This window comes from Cydia splendana, chromosome 6 (genome assembly GCF_910591565.1).
Source record: "Cydia splendana chromosome 6, ilCydSple1.2, whole genome shotgun sequence".
Taxonomy (NCBI): domain Eukaryota; kingdom Metazoa; phylum Arthropoda; class Insecta; order Lepidoptera; family Tortricidae; genus Cydia; species Cydia splendana.
The window spans coordinates 14,617,126-14,634,236 of record NC_085965.1 but is presented as its reverse complement, the minus strand read 5'-3'; the positions used below and the strand labels follow the sequence as shown (position 1 = coordinate 14,634,236).

Genomic DNA, 17,111 nt, shown 5'->3' with positions numbered 1-17,111 from the left:
AACGAATGTTTTACAATGGAAGGTCACAAATCATGTTTTCTTTCTCATAAGGCCTTCAGTTTTGGCAATGACGATGTATCTCTGAGGTTTACATGATCATCAGGCCAATTCAAACGTACATTGATATCTGAAGGATAATTGAATCAGGTTATTTATTAGTTACCGTGCATTTCGCTCGCGTGCACTTATCCGTACATGTATTGGCGCGGGCGAAACGCACGATAACTAGGTAAATAATAGTGTCCGACCGAAGGTTCGGTTTCGGTTTCGGTTTCGGCCAGTTTCGGCCAAAAAATCATGGTTCGGCTGTAGTTTCGGTTTCGGCCAAAAAACGGCCGAACCTTTCGGCCGGGCCGAAACTTACGAAATGGTACTTCGGACGAAGACCAAAAGTTGGGGAATAAGTAGGACAACAATATTAATACATATCTACACATACTGATTCATGTATAGGTACAAAAATTAATTGGTTTATTATAAAACACAATTCCACTAATGAGAGCGCCACTGGACGGTCGACGCAGTCTTAAGAGGCTGTCAATACCTATAACGCGCACAGTCTAATTGTATCGGAGTGAATGAGATAGCACTGTCGCACGTAGTCGTTGGCCGGGTATCAGCTCGGCCCGAGTCGAACGATGTCTTTTTCGCTCTTATTTAGTCATTTTTCTATCTACCTCTAATGGCAAATTTTAAGCGAGACTAAAGGCTACGCTCAACTAGGGCCGCAAAGTTGATTTTTCAGATAGTCAGCTGTTTAGCTTCGCAAAATATTAACTATTGTAATATTTTGCGAAGCTAAACAGCTGACTATTGATTAAAACGAAGAAAAAACCCTTAAAAGTGTCTCCAGTACAGTTTTTCATACGAATGCTCGACCTTAGCCTCACTTTTTACCTCAATTTACCATTGGTTTGTGTTCCACATGTCCTCAGCTTAGCCTTTGGCCTCGCTGCGCCATGCTCGGCCTGCGGTATCGCTTTTTAATACAATGGACATTGGTTGGAGTCTGTGCTTAACTACTTATCCTGAAGCCTGAAGCACGGCTTTACTCCGCATGAAAGTTCGCCTTACTGGGGCACTTCGGACTTTTAGGCCCAGGTGTAGATCGGTACCCGGCCTTGCGATATTGTTAACAAAAAATATCGCGCTCGCTGCGCTCGCGTTTTTGGTTGATTTTTTGGTTGACCCTGTATCTACATGTTAGCTAGACTGGTGAATGAATAGAGTTAGACCAAGAAAATTCTGCAATGATTTTGATAGCATACGCAGTGCTACTAGTGCAAATGTTATTTATACCTACGTCATAATTTCATAGAAGTTTTGACGTTTAAAGTAACACTTGCACTGCATGTGTTATCAAAATCGTTGCAGAATTATCTTGGTCTAACTCTAGTAATTTTCTTAAAAAACTGCTTAAGTAACATCTATTTCAAGGACATTGGGTGTTGACAGCCCCATAATATGTGTGTAAAAGCGGTTTTATGACATTTTTTCAACGATTTTAACAAGTCTACAAAAGTTTCGGTTTCGGTTTCGGTTTCGGCCGAAACTAGAGCCAAAGCCGAACATTCGGTTTCGGTTTCGGTTTCGGCAAATAAACATGTTTCGGTCGGACACTAGTAAATAACGTGATTCTGATATCATTCTGATGTCAGTGTATGTTGGAATTGGTCTGCAGATTTAGATTTTTTTATATTATTTCTGCCCGATGAACCTGTCGCAATATATATATATATATATATAATGTCCTTCCTGTATTTTTGAGCTATGCAATTGCAAGCTATCCGAATACTTCCGCAAACAACTTATCTAACCGTAACTCCTCAAACCGACCAAAATCCAAGAGAAGGTACTTCGCATTAGCAAGCACGTTCAGGGCTATATTTATTAGATAATTAGAGCCGATTGCGATATTTATACAAATACGAATTGGTTGATTGCCCGGGTGAGAGTTCCATAAGCTTCATTGGGCGTACACGATGTATCCATTAACGATTGCACACAGAAATACGAACAATAGGTTCCCATTAGGTTCTCCATCGTAATGGAGAATGAAACCAAACTAGTAGGTGACAATATGCTGGGCATGTTAACTGTTAACTGGCAAACTAATTATATGAAATACTTCGCTTCGTAATGATACTAAGCTTCGTCTGTCCATGACTTCATCTGCATAAAATGATGAGTGATTCATGAGCCCTTTTATTATATTAAAATTCGCTTGATTAGGTATATAACAGTCAAATATAAACATAACAAAAAGCATTCTTATAAGAAAAGTCCAAAACATACTTATAGGTAAGCTCCGTGTAAAGTTTTCCTTCTTGTTAGACGCTACTTTCGACATTATTTAACGAATGTCCCAAGGGTTCGTGCATTATTTAAAAAGAATTAAAACAATGTTCATCTTTCAGAAATAATTTTACCAAAATTAGATAAGGTATACTTAGGTATATTTTAATAAGTACGGGACTGTACTATGTAACTAGTCAGGAAAAAACTAGTTCCTTATATACAAGTACTAACTACTGTCCGTCCACCCATAGTTCATCCTTGAAATGTCAGAGTCGGGTTTTGTATAAGCTGAGCCTAGAGATTATACGAACTCGTCACGTGCGCGATTTCAGAGTGTTCTAGCCTTTTCGTATCAAATTGTGCTGCTGCTGCGGCCTCAGGCGACCAGCATAAGTGAGACATATAAATCCATGACAAGTATATGCAATCAAAGAAGCCTTTTATACCTACTCAATCACCTAACACAACGCTTGTGAGCGATACAGGGCCAGTTCTTGACCGCATAGATGCCCACTATATAAGGTCTCTTGGGAAACATCAAATATAAATAGTCTATGAACTGCCGGACTACGGTGTGTGGCACGTACTTACCTACATGGACGTGGGATTTGGAAAAACCCGAGAACTCGATCAGCAACAGATTTTTCGTTGCACGAAAGGTAACATGATTTTTGTATTAGGCTGCCTCACCCCACGGAACGTTTTTAGTTCGCTGAATTGTGAGGGTAAAATCGTTCCTTGCTCTCAGGAGCACAGTGAAAGATATTCAATACCAATTTAGAACTTTACTAGAGTTCTTTGAACCTTTTTGCATTGCTCGTTTTAGGGTTTTATTAGATCAGCAGTGTAAATTTAATTCGATAGCGTGACGCAACGTACGCGTTTGCGTTAAGTGTCATTTTGCATGGGATTTTGTGTTTCCAAAACGTCCCGATTGGCGCGCTGCTGTTGAAAATCCCATACAATAAAAACTTTTTACAAAAAAAAGCAAACCGACTTCAAAAAGGATGAAATAAAATCATAACTATAACAAATTGTAGATAAATCTTAGTACTGTTCAATGACTCTCGGATCCTTATGATTTCGAACACACCAGTTTTGAACTGTTTATCTGATTTTAATGATCGATGTTGAGATTCTGAAGTAACCCTGAGTTCAGTGATGTACCTTTGAGAATTATTTCAATTAAATGAGATCTATATTTAGAAATAATGAATGATAATAATAATAATATACAAATTATGTCGTTAGCATACATTTCTGTTGAATAAGTACAAACTTAATTAATGTACATAACAAGAATTAAAGACCAAGTTATATTTAGGTACTAGGTATTTTAGGTGTGAAAGAACTCGCATGGTTACTAGGCCACACACCTCCTGGGATGGAGCAAACTCCGATTATACGCTTTTAGGACCAAATGAAGGTATTAAAATGATTTCCAGCTTGCTGGGAATTAATTCCCCAAATCGCTTTTTTTTCTAATTTGACTGGCCTATACGTCGTGTGTCTTTCTTACTGTTTTTAAAAACGTACCCTAAGAAATCACTTTGATCTTTGGAGGGTAAAGCTGTAAAAGTGAACAAGGAAAACTGTAAAAATAACCATATCCCTTCAACTACATAAAGTATGTTTAAAGGTCGATATCGGTTTAAATGGACTGTAGATCCCGACAAAGTGTTATATTGTCACTAGGTTCTCAGTTGACGCAAATAACGCTATGTTTATTCTAGAGACGTCGCTAGCTAATGCCAGTTTGCTTGGGAAATAAGAAAGAAATTTGTATACCTACCTGACAATTACTTAGATATATATCTGCCTCTCTACGTAAGTGTAACAGAGAGGTACATAACGAAATTTCGATTTCCTGCTGGTCATGCCAGTTTGAAATATATAGTTTTATCAATAAGTATTATAATAGCATGTTAGTTTTAGTTTTTGTCTGTTTTTGTTCGGTAGATACATAATTATTTTCTGGACTAACTTTTATTTAACCACCCGCTATTGTGATTAACTTTTTTTTCTCGATGAATATTGCCGGGAAAAGTTAATTTACTAGTAGCTACAGTAGTATACAGCTTAGGAACTCTTAATAAATTGCATATTATTGCATAGTATATCAACAACCGTCAAACTTCTAAATTCTATCCTTCTATCCTTGCTAAGTTTGCATTCACTCTTCAGTGGCAATAGAAGAGGTAGTGAGTGTAGTGACACAACTATTCCAAGTTTACGCGAAAGTAATCGCGAGCAGAGCCTATAGTCTGTATCTTTAGGTATTTAAATAAAAGCAAACAAAATCTACCCTCAAATAACTCCTGAAGCCAGGTGAGGGTAGATGAAAACATTACATGATCAAATAATGTAGGTTAAAGTCAGGTCGTTCAGTGGCAGATCCAGGCGGTTTTGTATTTGGTTGGTTAACCAATAAATGCTAACTACCCGAAAATTTACAAATTATTTGTTTACTTTTCTTTTACGACCTAAAGATTCAGAGAGAGTTCTAAAGTCTATTTTAATTATTTCTCTTTAGCAATTCAAACTCTGTTATAAAAATAAATACATACTCGTTTTTCTTCCTTATTGCAACACATCTCCTCCTAGATACATCCACCGAACTGGTTTCAGTTCTGACGATGCCTGTTGACACATTTAATTTTCAGTTCACCGAGTGATGGCGCGTGTATTTCACCGCTGACAATTTATTTACAAGAACATCGTCGAAAGTAATTTTGGCAATCACATACGCGTAGGATGTGGAGGAAGTTTATCAATGTAGGTATCGCAATGTGATTTTGTAATAAAAAAATCGAGGGTAGAACACGACACAGTGCATCGATAACAAATCAAAACAAAATTTTATGCAAAAACTTAAATAATCAAAATTAGCAAGAGTTCTAATTCTTGTTTTTATATAAGTACCTGACATTTAAATGACAGTTCGAAAAAACATTTTCCATAATTTCAATATCCAGGGAGGAAAATGGGAACTACAATTGCATGGAGAAGACGTCGTCCACTAATAAGTTATTTAAAATACGAAACATCTAGTTGAGTGTTATAACACTTATAACATTATACATTTATACTGACTTAAGTAATTTTGATGTCAATTTATTCACTATCGTTTGAAATTTCTAGAAGAATTTCACATTTGATTTTTAGTAAATCACCCCCATCATTTAAATGAGGGGACGCAACATAAGTAATAAGCAACTTACAAAAAGAAGTGAAATCTCGCCAAAAACATTTTCATATAGTTACAATGTTGCCAAGACGAGACCATATGGCTCGCACTGCCAAAAAGTTATCAGATCTCATGTAGAGCCAAGCTTCTAACTCTACACGCCTTAACTTCACAAATTCTACAACTTAGTCAAAATATGTGGCTCGGATATTTAACACAACAATTATTCAACAGCCTCAAAAACGAATCCTCGAATGACAAATTTGCACACGGACTGAAAGAACTTTTAATAGAAAAGTCGCTATATTCTGTTAAAGAATAATATGTCATCATTTTATATTGATTTTATACCTATTTTATTATTGTGACATTTAATTTTATAGGAATTCTGACATTGCCATTAATATTTTTAGCTATTTAAGACTATTAAGATCATTGACATTTAATATATTTTTATTTTATTTTTCATTTGATAATCTGATTAAGCTATTTATAACTTAGTATTTTTTGTAAATATAGTTTGTTTTGGTTTTCTTGTTTTGACATTTCGACAATATCTAGGTTGGCCCTAGCTAAGTATACTTACATTGACATTTTCTTTTTTTTTGTGACATTGTTTTATTTATTAATTTTATATTCTTTTATGTTTTAATTATCTGTTTTTAATGTTAATGTTAAGTTGACGATCTTTGAGTGAAAGCCTTAGTTTTATCCGTTTGTGTAAAATACTGTGTCTTTTTCTTTAAGAAATAAATATATCTAATCTAATCTAATCTATCATATTTTTTTATTGAAAAACAGATAGACATAGGTGTGATAGGTACCTACTGATTGCGAATAAGAATAAATGGTTAAAACCTAACAAATACTTCGCTATCTTATTTTCCGTAACATCGCCCTCAAAATATTTAACGTAAGTGAGGAAATAGATTGAACGTTAATCCGTTTACCACATCTACATTATTGATCAGAGAAAAATAAGCCATAATACAAGGTATTACAGTCGTGAATACAATGATGGGATGGCAGTTTCAATTTGAACAGACTCACCAAGATTATCCGCTCGGTACAATGGGAAAATTGCTATCCACAGTAGGACGAGAAGGCCTGTTTTCCGCGCCATTGCTGCCCGCACGTCTGCGGCCACGTTAGACTGGTCCATTCAATTCACACATGTTTGACAGATACACTTAAACCGCATGTTGACTGCATCACTGGTGCACAAAACTAGTATTCGAGGCTGAATACATGGCACTGATTGGCGACTGATCTGTAACAAAATATAATGGTGATTAGAACGTGCTTGACTGCTTGAACTATATAAAAATTAAGCTTGGTTATTCAGAAGGTTGGTAGAAGTCTGGACACGTAGTTTGAGGATAAAATAACTATAGAGTGTTATGAATGATTTGTGGCTGCAAACCGCAGGTTTCTGGGCTTATTGCATTAAACTCCGTAAAAAATAGAAGGCAGAAAGAACCTAAATGCGTGTCTGCCATCAGCTTACGTCTGATTTAGAACTTTATGGGGATGAAAATTATATTATTTTAATCGCAGTAGTCTCATCATTTTAGTAATAAACAAATGATTTTTAAGGGTACCGTTTGAATTATTCAATGTACAAGGATAAGCAATAATATAAGTTAATGGCGTCAATGCATTCTCTTTACATGGAAAAGTCTCGTTACAACTTTTTACATCATATAAAATATTGTAACAATAAATATTGCTTCAAAGTTTATTATCCCTTTTGCCGGTATTGTAACGTACCTGTTACTAATAACAGATAAAAAAGGGTTTTACTGATAAACATACCTTAGGTACCTAGCAACGGTGAAAATGTTTTGTGCCTCTTGAATACACCTAAATTATTAATTGAGAGTAAGTTGATGGCTTTGCCTAAAAGTTGACATCATATTATAATATTAATTATTAATAGATCCAGACCAATGATTTTCTAGATTCTATATTTTAAAGAAACAAATAAATTGTTGGGTACGGCAAATACCTTAATCGCTGATACTTAGGGCATACTGAAAATAAGTCGTCTCATGTATCAGAATCCAGAAACTTTCAGTATGGCCCACGTAATGCTGTTTGAAGTTTTCTAGTTAATTAAATTAAAAACTTTTGCTAATAACCGTACCTGTATTGGAAAATAATTATAACCACGATAAGATAGGCATCTCAGCAATATAATTTTAAAAGTACGGCCGGAAGTTTGAAAGCGGACTTTCTCATAATGGGCCTATAATTAGAATTTTAAGAACGTTTCCGTTCCAAACCAAACAAATACGAATTCAGTAATTTTGGGTGCTGGTTCAAAGTCATATTTCTGAGACATAAAACAGTTTACAGGGTAAAAATTAAATATAATGCGGCCCGCCCCAATTGCCTTCATTTATTCCGAAATTCCACTCAAGCAAGTTGTCCTTTACGCCTGGGGATAGAATGACGCTGGTGGGTGGAGGTTTTTAAATTGAAATAATTTATAGACTGATGTAAATCTTAGTCTTACGCTTTGGTAATTTTTATTTTAGCATTTTGCTGTTGGGTTTATACGTAGATGTAGTCACAAAATGAAATTTCAGTTCCGTAAACACTACAGCTACGTTACTACCTAGCTTAGCTTGCACGAAATCTATTTAAATACCACAGCATTAAAGAAGAGCATGCATGTTGACTTGTAAATGATTATGAAAATAAGGCCAAGAATATATTGAATATCCACATATAATTATTAGTGAACACCGTGTATAAGTATAGTTGTTAAGCTGACACGCAAGTAAAATGCGGGGTTTGGATCTGTTAGATGTCCGGATTGCAACTGCAGCCATATTACATAGGTAGGTACTACACATCGGTAACTCGTGGCATTTAGGTAGCACTTAAAAGATTAGTTTAATTAATTCCTTTTTTAGTGGTTTCTTTTTCTCGACTCATATAGGAAGAACATTGTCACATCACTAGTCTGTTAGAAACTGTCAAGGGTCACGAGTTACCGATGTGTAGTAGGTACTGTTGCGGAATTATTGCAGTGGCTTATTGCGGCAGTAATCCGGCTAAAAACGTCACTCATTTTATCACAAAAATTGACAGCGACAGGGCTCGCGTCAATGGCGCAGCAGTAATCAACGTCGCAACAGAATTATAGCTGTTATTGCTACCCAAGTGTCACCTTTCGGCCTTTCATGTACCTAAAGCAAAACGTTGGCCTTGACCTCTCCTCGATTAGCACATTATGATGTAGGCGATAATGAAGCGTTCTTAATAAATTAATACTGTTTTGTAAAAAAAAATATCAACATTTGGTTTGCTAAATATTTTAAAACTTACATAATCAAAGTCGGTAGTTTTACACAGGTTGAAATCTGAGATCAGAAATAACCAAACAAAAAAAAGAATTTAATGGTAAATATTGGTCACCCGAAGACAAAGCCGATCACAGTTTTGAATCCTGGCTCTTACGTAGCTTGTGCCAACGGGTTTCCTGGAATCCACTTACGAAATACATTTTCACCGGTGGCTCTAACGGTAAAGGAAAACATTGTGATAAAATCTAACTAAGTAATCCCAATAAAGCTTAGTTTCTCCTCTGGGTCAAACAGCACTCGCTTTGGTAAAAAAACAGCTAATATTAAAGAGGAGAACATGAAGAAGTTATACGGCTAAGGTTAAAAGGCTAGTGCGATAAGGACAAGGCGTAAAAATCTCTAAAGACGAGGTTTCGTACTTGACTGTTTCCTCCTCCAAAACTTAACTAAATGTAACGAAACTTTGAGATCTAAATGGTAATGAAATTATCTGTGTCGGACTGTTTTGCTATTTACTCTTTTTAGGCTAATTGATGTCAGTTTTGAATACCATGCTTCTCTTTGCGGCCTAGTAAATTAGGCCGTTTTTGCGAAATCAAAAAAAGCAAAACAGTCCGACACAGATATTAATAATAATAATCTGTGTTGAAAAAACCATTACCCTAGCTTCAAAAACCACGGAGGAAACAGTCGAGTACGTTTGTATGGAGAAATGACCACTCCTGTTGCCTCTTAAGTTATCCCACTTGACGGGAAGTACTAATTAGTGTCATTAACACTTGACCTTTTCTGCGGAGATAAACTGTCAATATTTGGAGCTACGCCTACACTAAGCGTGTACGTTTTAGCGTAGGTTTAGGCTAATGAAATAATATTATACCGTAAAATGGGGTGAGTAGGTGCAAAACTGACATTCAAACCTCGATAACATTTTATTTTTAGATATGCAAACTGAATGGTGTATATAATTAGTGTTCCGGACGTTTGTATTTTAGTTTTTATTTTATTTTGGGTAGTTCCATTTCATAAGTTTGACGATAAAGAGGAAAACCCACCTCACCACGCAATGCCTCGTATTTGGGGTGAGAGGGGTTTTCATACAAAGGTGATTTTAGAAGATTGTTGGATGGATTTTTTTTTATTATGAGTATTACTATAGCTCCATTTTAAATTGGAATACATTACTTTTGTAGCAGTAGCCTTAAAATCCCACCTCACCCCCCTTTCATCCCTTCTCTCCGCATTCATAACCCAACTCTCCCCGCGAACCCTACTCACCCCATTTTACGGTATAGACATGTAAATAATTCTAGAAAATAGGTATGTAAGTATTCATTTTATTAACACATTCAGGCCCAAGAACGCGACTGTCGGGTACACAGTTCGTAGCGACTACGCGCTACATACGGCGAAACCGTGGCTACGCGCTACGAGCGTAACCCGTTGCACTTAGTGGCAATGAATGTGTTAATAATAAATTAATAATTTATCACTTCCAGATAAATTATTATTCGCAACGTTACCCAGATGTAGCGTCTTTAAGTTTTGCTCCAGATTTGCGAGATACCTAAATTATTCATTGAATTTCGCCGACGAAATCATAAACTGTACCCTTGAGCAGTCATCATAAAGGTTATTCGTGAAACATAAATAACACCGAGAAGCGGGACTTCTTTTATGGAAGTACAAGTTTTCGGCTAAACCATATAAAAAAAAATATGAATTTTATTTTAAATTTGGGTCCAAATTAAAACCTAACTCTAATCCGAAATTTATTTCGTAATAACGTCTGCAACCGATACCACAATGCTTAGAAATGAATTAAGTTGAAAAAAAAACTTAGCATACCAATTTTTATATGCAACAAACAATAATAGGTGAATGCCAAATTTATTACTTAAAGAGGAACTATATTTGTAATGCACACAAAATAAAACACTCACTTGTCAGTGCGAATCAAATCCGTGTCATCCATCCGAGTTGAATTATTAAAATATAAACACCCAATGCGTCCATCCCTAATTAACACCTCCAAACATAATCAGTCGCTTTACAATCAACACCGCGCAAACACTGATATACTGCTGCTATATTTTGTATTTCGAATCTTAATTAAAACTCAAAACTCACTTAACGGTTATTAATGTTAACTGGCACATAAGTATCACCGGCACTTGTATTCCATGTTTGAATGAGGTTCGTAAAGTTACTATGAATGTTGCACGCGCGAATGAATGGGTGTCGAAATCACGTACGCGTCCCGATGCGTCGGCGGTTGGCGGGCGACTGGCCCATTCAGATGACTGTATTTCAGAGCTTTCGCCAGATTCTCTGCGCAGAACGGTTATCATATAACGCGGACTGTCGCTGAAATATTGCTGAAATGGTATTAACCGGTATAGGATACGTGCACCGAGGTTTTAAAATGGATAAATTGATACAGTTAAAATCCTAGCTGAGTTTAGCTATATAACACAAGTAGGTATATGACTTTAAAAGGCAATAAAACATTGGATACATACAAAACACTGTAATTGAAATCTAGGAATAGGTAATATCTTAATACTACATATATTATACACCATTATATCCAATATTTTGTTTCCTATAATAAAAAAATGCTATGATTATTAGTAGGTATTACCAATATCTGGGAGAAGCTTTGGTCGGAAAACATAAAAAATCAAAAAACGTGCGTTTTCCTAGAGGTAAGACCTAGCTAGATCGATTTTTCACCCCCGAACAGTTTCCGAAATCCTCCAAATGTATATATATAAATAAATTGCTCGTTTAAAAGTATAAGATTGTAGTAAGAAATATAAGCAGTAGGGTAACAAACTAACAATAAATAGAGTATTTATTCAATACATTATTTTGGGTTAAATTGACTAACTGCCGTATTCGAACTTCAAGATATTCACAAGAGACGACACGTACTAGATCCATTCTAGATACGTTATAGTTTAGATTTCAACTAGTTCTCTTTTGCAGCGCAATTCTGGCAACTAATGTCACTTTTAAGATAGATCGTGTTAGATATCTATTAGATGTGAATTAGATCTCTAAGTAATATCTTGTGGAAATCGTTCAAGAGTATCTCCAGAATCGCGGATATGTCAAGTTTGACAGGTTAGAACTTAAACATATCGTTATCGTATCTTGGCGATGTCTAAAAGATTTCTAATAGATGTCTATTACAAAATCATTACTTAATACAGACAGTATTTAATGATTTATGATTTTATCATTGATTTATTAGCACAATTAAAATAATTATAAAATAAACAATTTCTGCTTAGCTTTATAAAAACATTAACATTTATTTACGCATGTAATATAAAGAATATAATATTACAAATAATGTGATAATACTGTTTTTCTAGTGTTTGCTGTGCCGCATCTGCGGTCGATCGTCCCAGTCCTCGGCGCGCGCTTCCTTTGATTAATTTAAATTACTATACAGAGTTGGCGCCACTTTGCATAATCTCCTAAACGTGTAAACGGTGCTTATTGTCGAAATAAAACAATTACTGGCAAAACTCGATTGTGGCATTTCAGAGTTTCATTTGGAAGTTCTTGGAAAAGATCTCTAAATTTATCTAAGTCTCTACATAGATTTACCTACTTAAAATAAAATTGAATAGGGAATACATTTTGTTTATTTCTGGGAGGACATTACCTCCAGAATAAATTAATCTTAAGCTATGCTGTAAATCGAAGTAGCGTCACTGAACGCTACAGAGCACTCTAGAGACGGTTATTCTAACCGCTAGGTAATTTGCACACCGCACAAGTGAGTTACGGCCCGATTCGAACTTCAAGACACCTCAATTAATAGATCTAGAAACGATATGGATTAGATATGTCAGTGTCAGATGTGACGTTTCTTCAAACACCACTTTTGACACTGACACATCTAATCCATATCGTTTCTACATCTATTAAACGACGTATCTTAAAGTTCGAATCGGGCAGTCAATCGCAATGACGAACCCTTTATTTTTGAGTGGCATTAACGTGAGACACTTCATTCGGTTCTTGACTGTTTATCTGATTTCATTTATTGTCTTTTACTAACCTTAGTTTTACTACCTTAACTTAACGGAATTCAGTTCTTGGGAACCCTTTACGTTTCCATCACTAAATAATTTTGTGTATTTTTAGACATTTAGAAACTAATCGCGTTATTCATAAACGCGTTATTGGCTTATCTTCTAAATATATAAACGTGAAAGACCTGACTGACTGACTGACTGACTCAAATCAACGCACAGCCCAAACCGCTGGGACTAGAAAGTTCAAATTTGGCAACTAGATTCCTTATAAGGTCTAGGTGTCCACTAAGAAAGGATTTTTCAATATTCATCCCCTAAAGGAGTGAAATGGGGGTCCAAAGTTTGTACGGGGAAACAAGATAAGTTAGACTATTTTATTCCAAATTTCACAGGAGTATTCCTAAAGATAAATAAGTAAACACGTATTTCAGGTTTTTTGAAAATTGAACCCCTAAGAGGGGGAAAAGTCCCCAATAGGGTTGATATCTCAAAATATCAATATGGGTATCGTTTTCATGGTATTTTGAGACGCTAATAACAAAAATGGCATCAAAATTAAAATTAACGTAGCCGAAGTGAACAATCATCCCCTGGTGGGGGTGCAATGGGGTTGAAATTTCAAAATATAAATATGGGTATCATTTCCATGGTTTTGTGGGACGCTAATTACAAAAATTACAAAAATGGGATCAAAATTAAAATATAACGTAGCCGACGTGAACTATGGCCTCTGGTGGGATGCTAATTACGAAGATAGCGTAGACGGTTGTAACATACACGCTGATTTACAGCCACACGTGATCCAGACTTTTGAGAATGCAATCCCTTAAAGTAAATTTTTTGAGCTACAAAATTATAAGATTACAAATACCTTCTCTTAAATATATAATCTAAATATATAAACGTGAAAGACCTGAATGACTGACTGACTGACTGACTTAAATCAACGCACAGCCCAAACCGCTGGGACTAGAAAGTTCAAATTTGGCAACTAGATTCCTTATAAGGTCTAGGTGTCCACTAAGAAAGGATTTTTCAATATTCATCCCCTAAAGGAGTGAAATGGGGGTCCAAAGTTTGTACGGGGAAACAAGATAAGTTAGACTATTTTATTCCAAATTTCACAGGAGTATTCCTAAAGATAAATAAGTAAACACGTGTTTCAGGTTTTTTGAAAATTGAACCCCTAAGAGGGGGAAAAGTCCCCAATAGGGTTGATATCTCAAAATATCAATATGGGTATCGTTTTCATGGTATTTTGAGACGCTAATAACAAAAATGGCATCAAAATTAAAATTAACGTAGCCGAAGTGAACAATCATCCCCTGGTGGGGGTGCAATGGGGTTGAAATTTCAAAATATCAATATGGGTATCATTTCCATGGTTTTGTGGGATTAGTTAGACTATTTTATTCCAAATTTCACAGGAGTATTCCTAAAGATAAATGAGTAAACACGTGTTTCTGGTTTTTTGAAAATTGAACCCCTAAGAGAGGGAAAAGTTCCCAATAGGGTTGATATCTCAAAATATCAATATGGGTATCGATTTCATAGTATTTTGAGCCGCTAATAGCAAAAATGGCATCAAAATTAAAATTAACGTAGCCGAAGTGAACAATCATCCCCCTGGTGGGGGTGCAATGGGGTTGAAATTTCAAAATATATCAATATAGGTATCATTTCCATGGTTTTGTGGGACGCTAATTACAAAAATTACAAAAATGGGATCAAAATTAAAATATAACGTAGCCGACGTGAACTATGGCCCCTGGTGGGGAATGCTAATTACGAAGATAGCATAGACGGTTGTAACATACACGCTGATTTACAGCCACACGTGATCCAGACTTTTGAGAATTCAATCCCTTAAAGTAAATTTTTTGAGCTACACAATTATAAGATTACAAATACCTTCTAATAATTGAACAGTACACAAACATCGTTTTTAAAATAATTATCATCTTAAACGGTTTGTTTACATTCAAAATATCTAAAACCATTAAAGTACATAGATTATTAAAAAAACTCTACTGCGCGTGCGAAGCCGCGGGCAAAAGCTAGTTGACTTATGTATTTGTACTCTCTAGACTCGGTCACGCTTATTACAGTATACCCTCTCAGGTACGCAGACCACTCGAACTCGAGTACTGGGGCGGACCTTAAAACGAATTTTCCTCGGCAAAGCAACTAGGAAATTAGATGAAAGTGGCTTGCTCCCGGTTAGAGCGTGCTTTGACTTTATCGCTAGAAAGTTTATACATGCAACAGTTGACTTTATCCTTGATATTGGAACTTTGATAATATTATTACCGTAATTTTGCTCTTATAGCGAGCGATAATTAATTAAGGCTTAGGACTTTTCGTAGCATACCGTGGTTCTAAAATCCTTGGAGCCGCCATAATATGTGAAATTTTCGAAGTTAAAGTCAAAGTCAAAAAGTATGAAGTTATTTTAAAGGCTTAGGAGTTTTTGAAGCATACCGTGGTTCTAGATTCTATGGAATTTTTAGTTGTGAAATAATATATATTAAAGTAAATAAAGGACAATTAATATAAATAGTAGGTATAATGTAATATATTAATTTACAATGCATTTTATAACGGTGATATAAAAAACCTAGAAAATATACTTAACGTTAATTTCAGCAGATGAAACGCGTCTAAATAAAAATCGTTCGAACGGCCATTTTTTATTGGTGACTTTGGCTTTTCACGTGCTAACGTGCTTCTCTACGTTAAACTTTTTTAATTTCATATTAGTATCACACGGCGAACAATATATGTGTGACTTATCTTCGCTTACCGTTAGTTCTTCGTAAGGTTTTATCGAACATTTGTTTTTGTCGCTGTAGAATATACATCTCAGTAACGATGTGACAGTATGTATAAATCATTATATTTAATATGACATCATACTTTTTGACTTTGACTTAATAGTGTGTGTGTGTGTGTGTGTGTGTGTGTGTGTGTGTGTGTGTGTGTGTGCGTGCGTGCGTGCGTGCGTGCTTGCGTACGTGCGTGCGTGCGTGCGAGCGTGCGTGCGTGTGCGTGTGCGTGTGCGTGTGCGTGTGCGTGTGCGTGTGTGTGTGTGTGTGTGATGTTTTCCCAGTCACACGTCATATAAGGTTATTTAAGCAGCCAATGTGGGAGCACCATTAGAGCCTCTTTTAGGTATTGTTATCCAAAGTAGGTAAATACTTATTAATAAAAATTGTATTCTTTAAGCTAGCTCAATCTATGTCAATGTGTAAGAGTACCTATGTGTAATTTATATAAATTTGTTTGACATTTCCTGCAACCCGAACAACACGTACACATACAGTATGCATATGACAAATTCTAATGCGGAAGGTGGCTAGTTGAATCCATCTTCAAATTAAAAGGCAATCACATTTATTGTGTTTGCACTTACATCCACGCTGGATGTGTCGGATGTCACCGGATATATCCATAAATGACAGCGATGGTATTAAACCGTTTTGCATGAATCATTTCATTGGCGTCACCGGAAATTAACAGCTCACCCAATCATGTAATGGTTTTTATATTATGGAGTACCTACTTTATCATCTGCTGTATTATCTATGATTGTTTCGGACATACTTGATTACTAGCTTTTGCCCGCGACTTCGTCTGCGCGGAACTTAGAGCATTTAATTACTGGAGTCGCCTTTAAGAGCCTACCCCTCTGCCGAAAAACTTGCACAATTGTGCAAACTTTTGTATGAATTGACATGACTATTTGTACGTTACGTACAAATCATGTAGAAATAGCAATACATTTGACGTCCCCTCTCCCCCGCAAAAATCGGCAGACTGTTTTGTACAAAAAATGACAGCCATGACGTCTCCAGTTACTAAATGCTCTAAGACGAGGCGTGGAATAAGTTAATTTGGGGAGCTTAGTTTTATCTTATCTGCTTTTTATTGATTTACATTAAACTTCAAGGGGTCAGTTCTGGAATAAACTTTATATGCCCTTCCTCGGGAGGTAACAGATAGACAGACATACACACTTTCGATTTATAGTATTAAGTATGGATATTGACGTTGTTTTCATATTTATACACTCATTACCCTTATTGGAATTGAATTGATGAACGGAACAGGCATAACATGTAATTAGATATGCACATACTGTATATTATTTCACACGGACATGCAATATTTAATTTTAATCAAAAACAAAAATATATAGCTATATGTAGCTGTATTATAAAATAACTGTATTGGCAATTTATTTGTAGTAGTAGTAGT

General features: G+C 35.7%; 1 protein-coding gene across 2 annotated transcripts in view; it reads right to left on the bottom strand.

Annotated features, from left to right (window-relative positions):
* The window catches only part of LOC134791691 (protein eva-1-like), a 117,919-nt gene extending 106,664 nt beyond the window's left edge, over positions 1-11,255 (bottom strand). Inside the window, exons 1-2 of one of the 2 annotated variants that reach the window (XM_063762794.1) lie at positions 10,739-11,255; positions 6,536-6,755 (exon numbers count right to left, since the gene is read on the bottom strand). In XM_063762794.1, coding sequence (XP_063618864.1) covers positions 6,536-6,647 — 112 coding nt within the window. In that variant the 5' untranslated portion in view covers positions 6,648-6,755; positions 10,739-11,255. The remainder of the gene's footprint in view (positions 1-6,535; positions 6,756-10,738) is intronic. The other variant, XM_063762792.1, reaches the window with a different exon arrangement.
* Between the last annotated feature and the right edge of the window lie 5,856 nt (positions 11,256-17,111).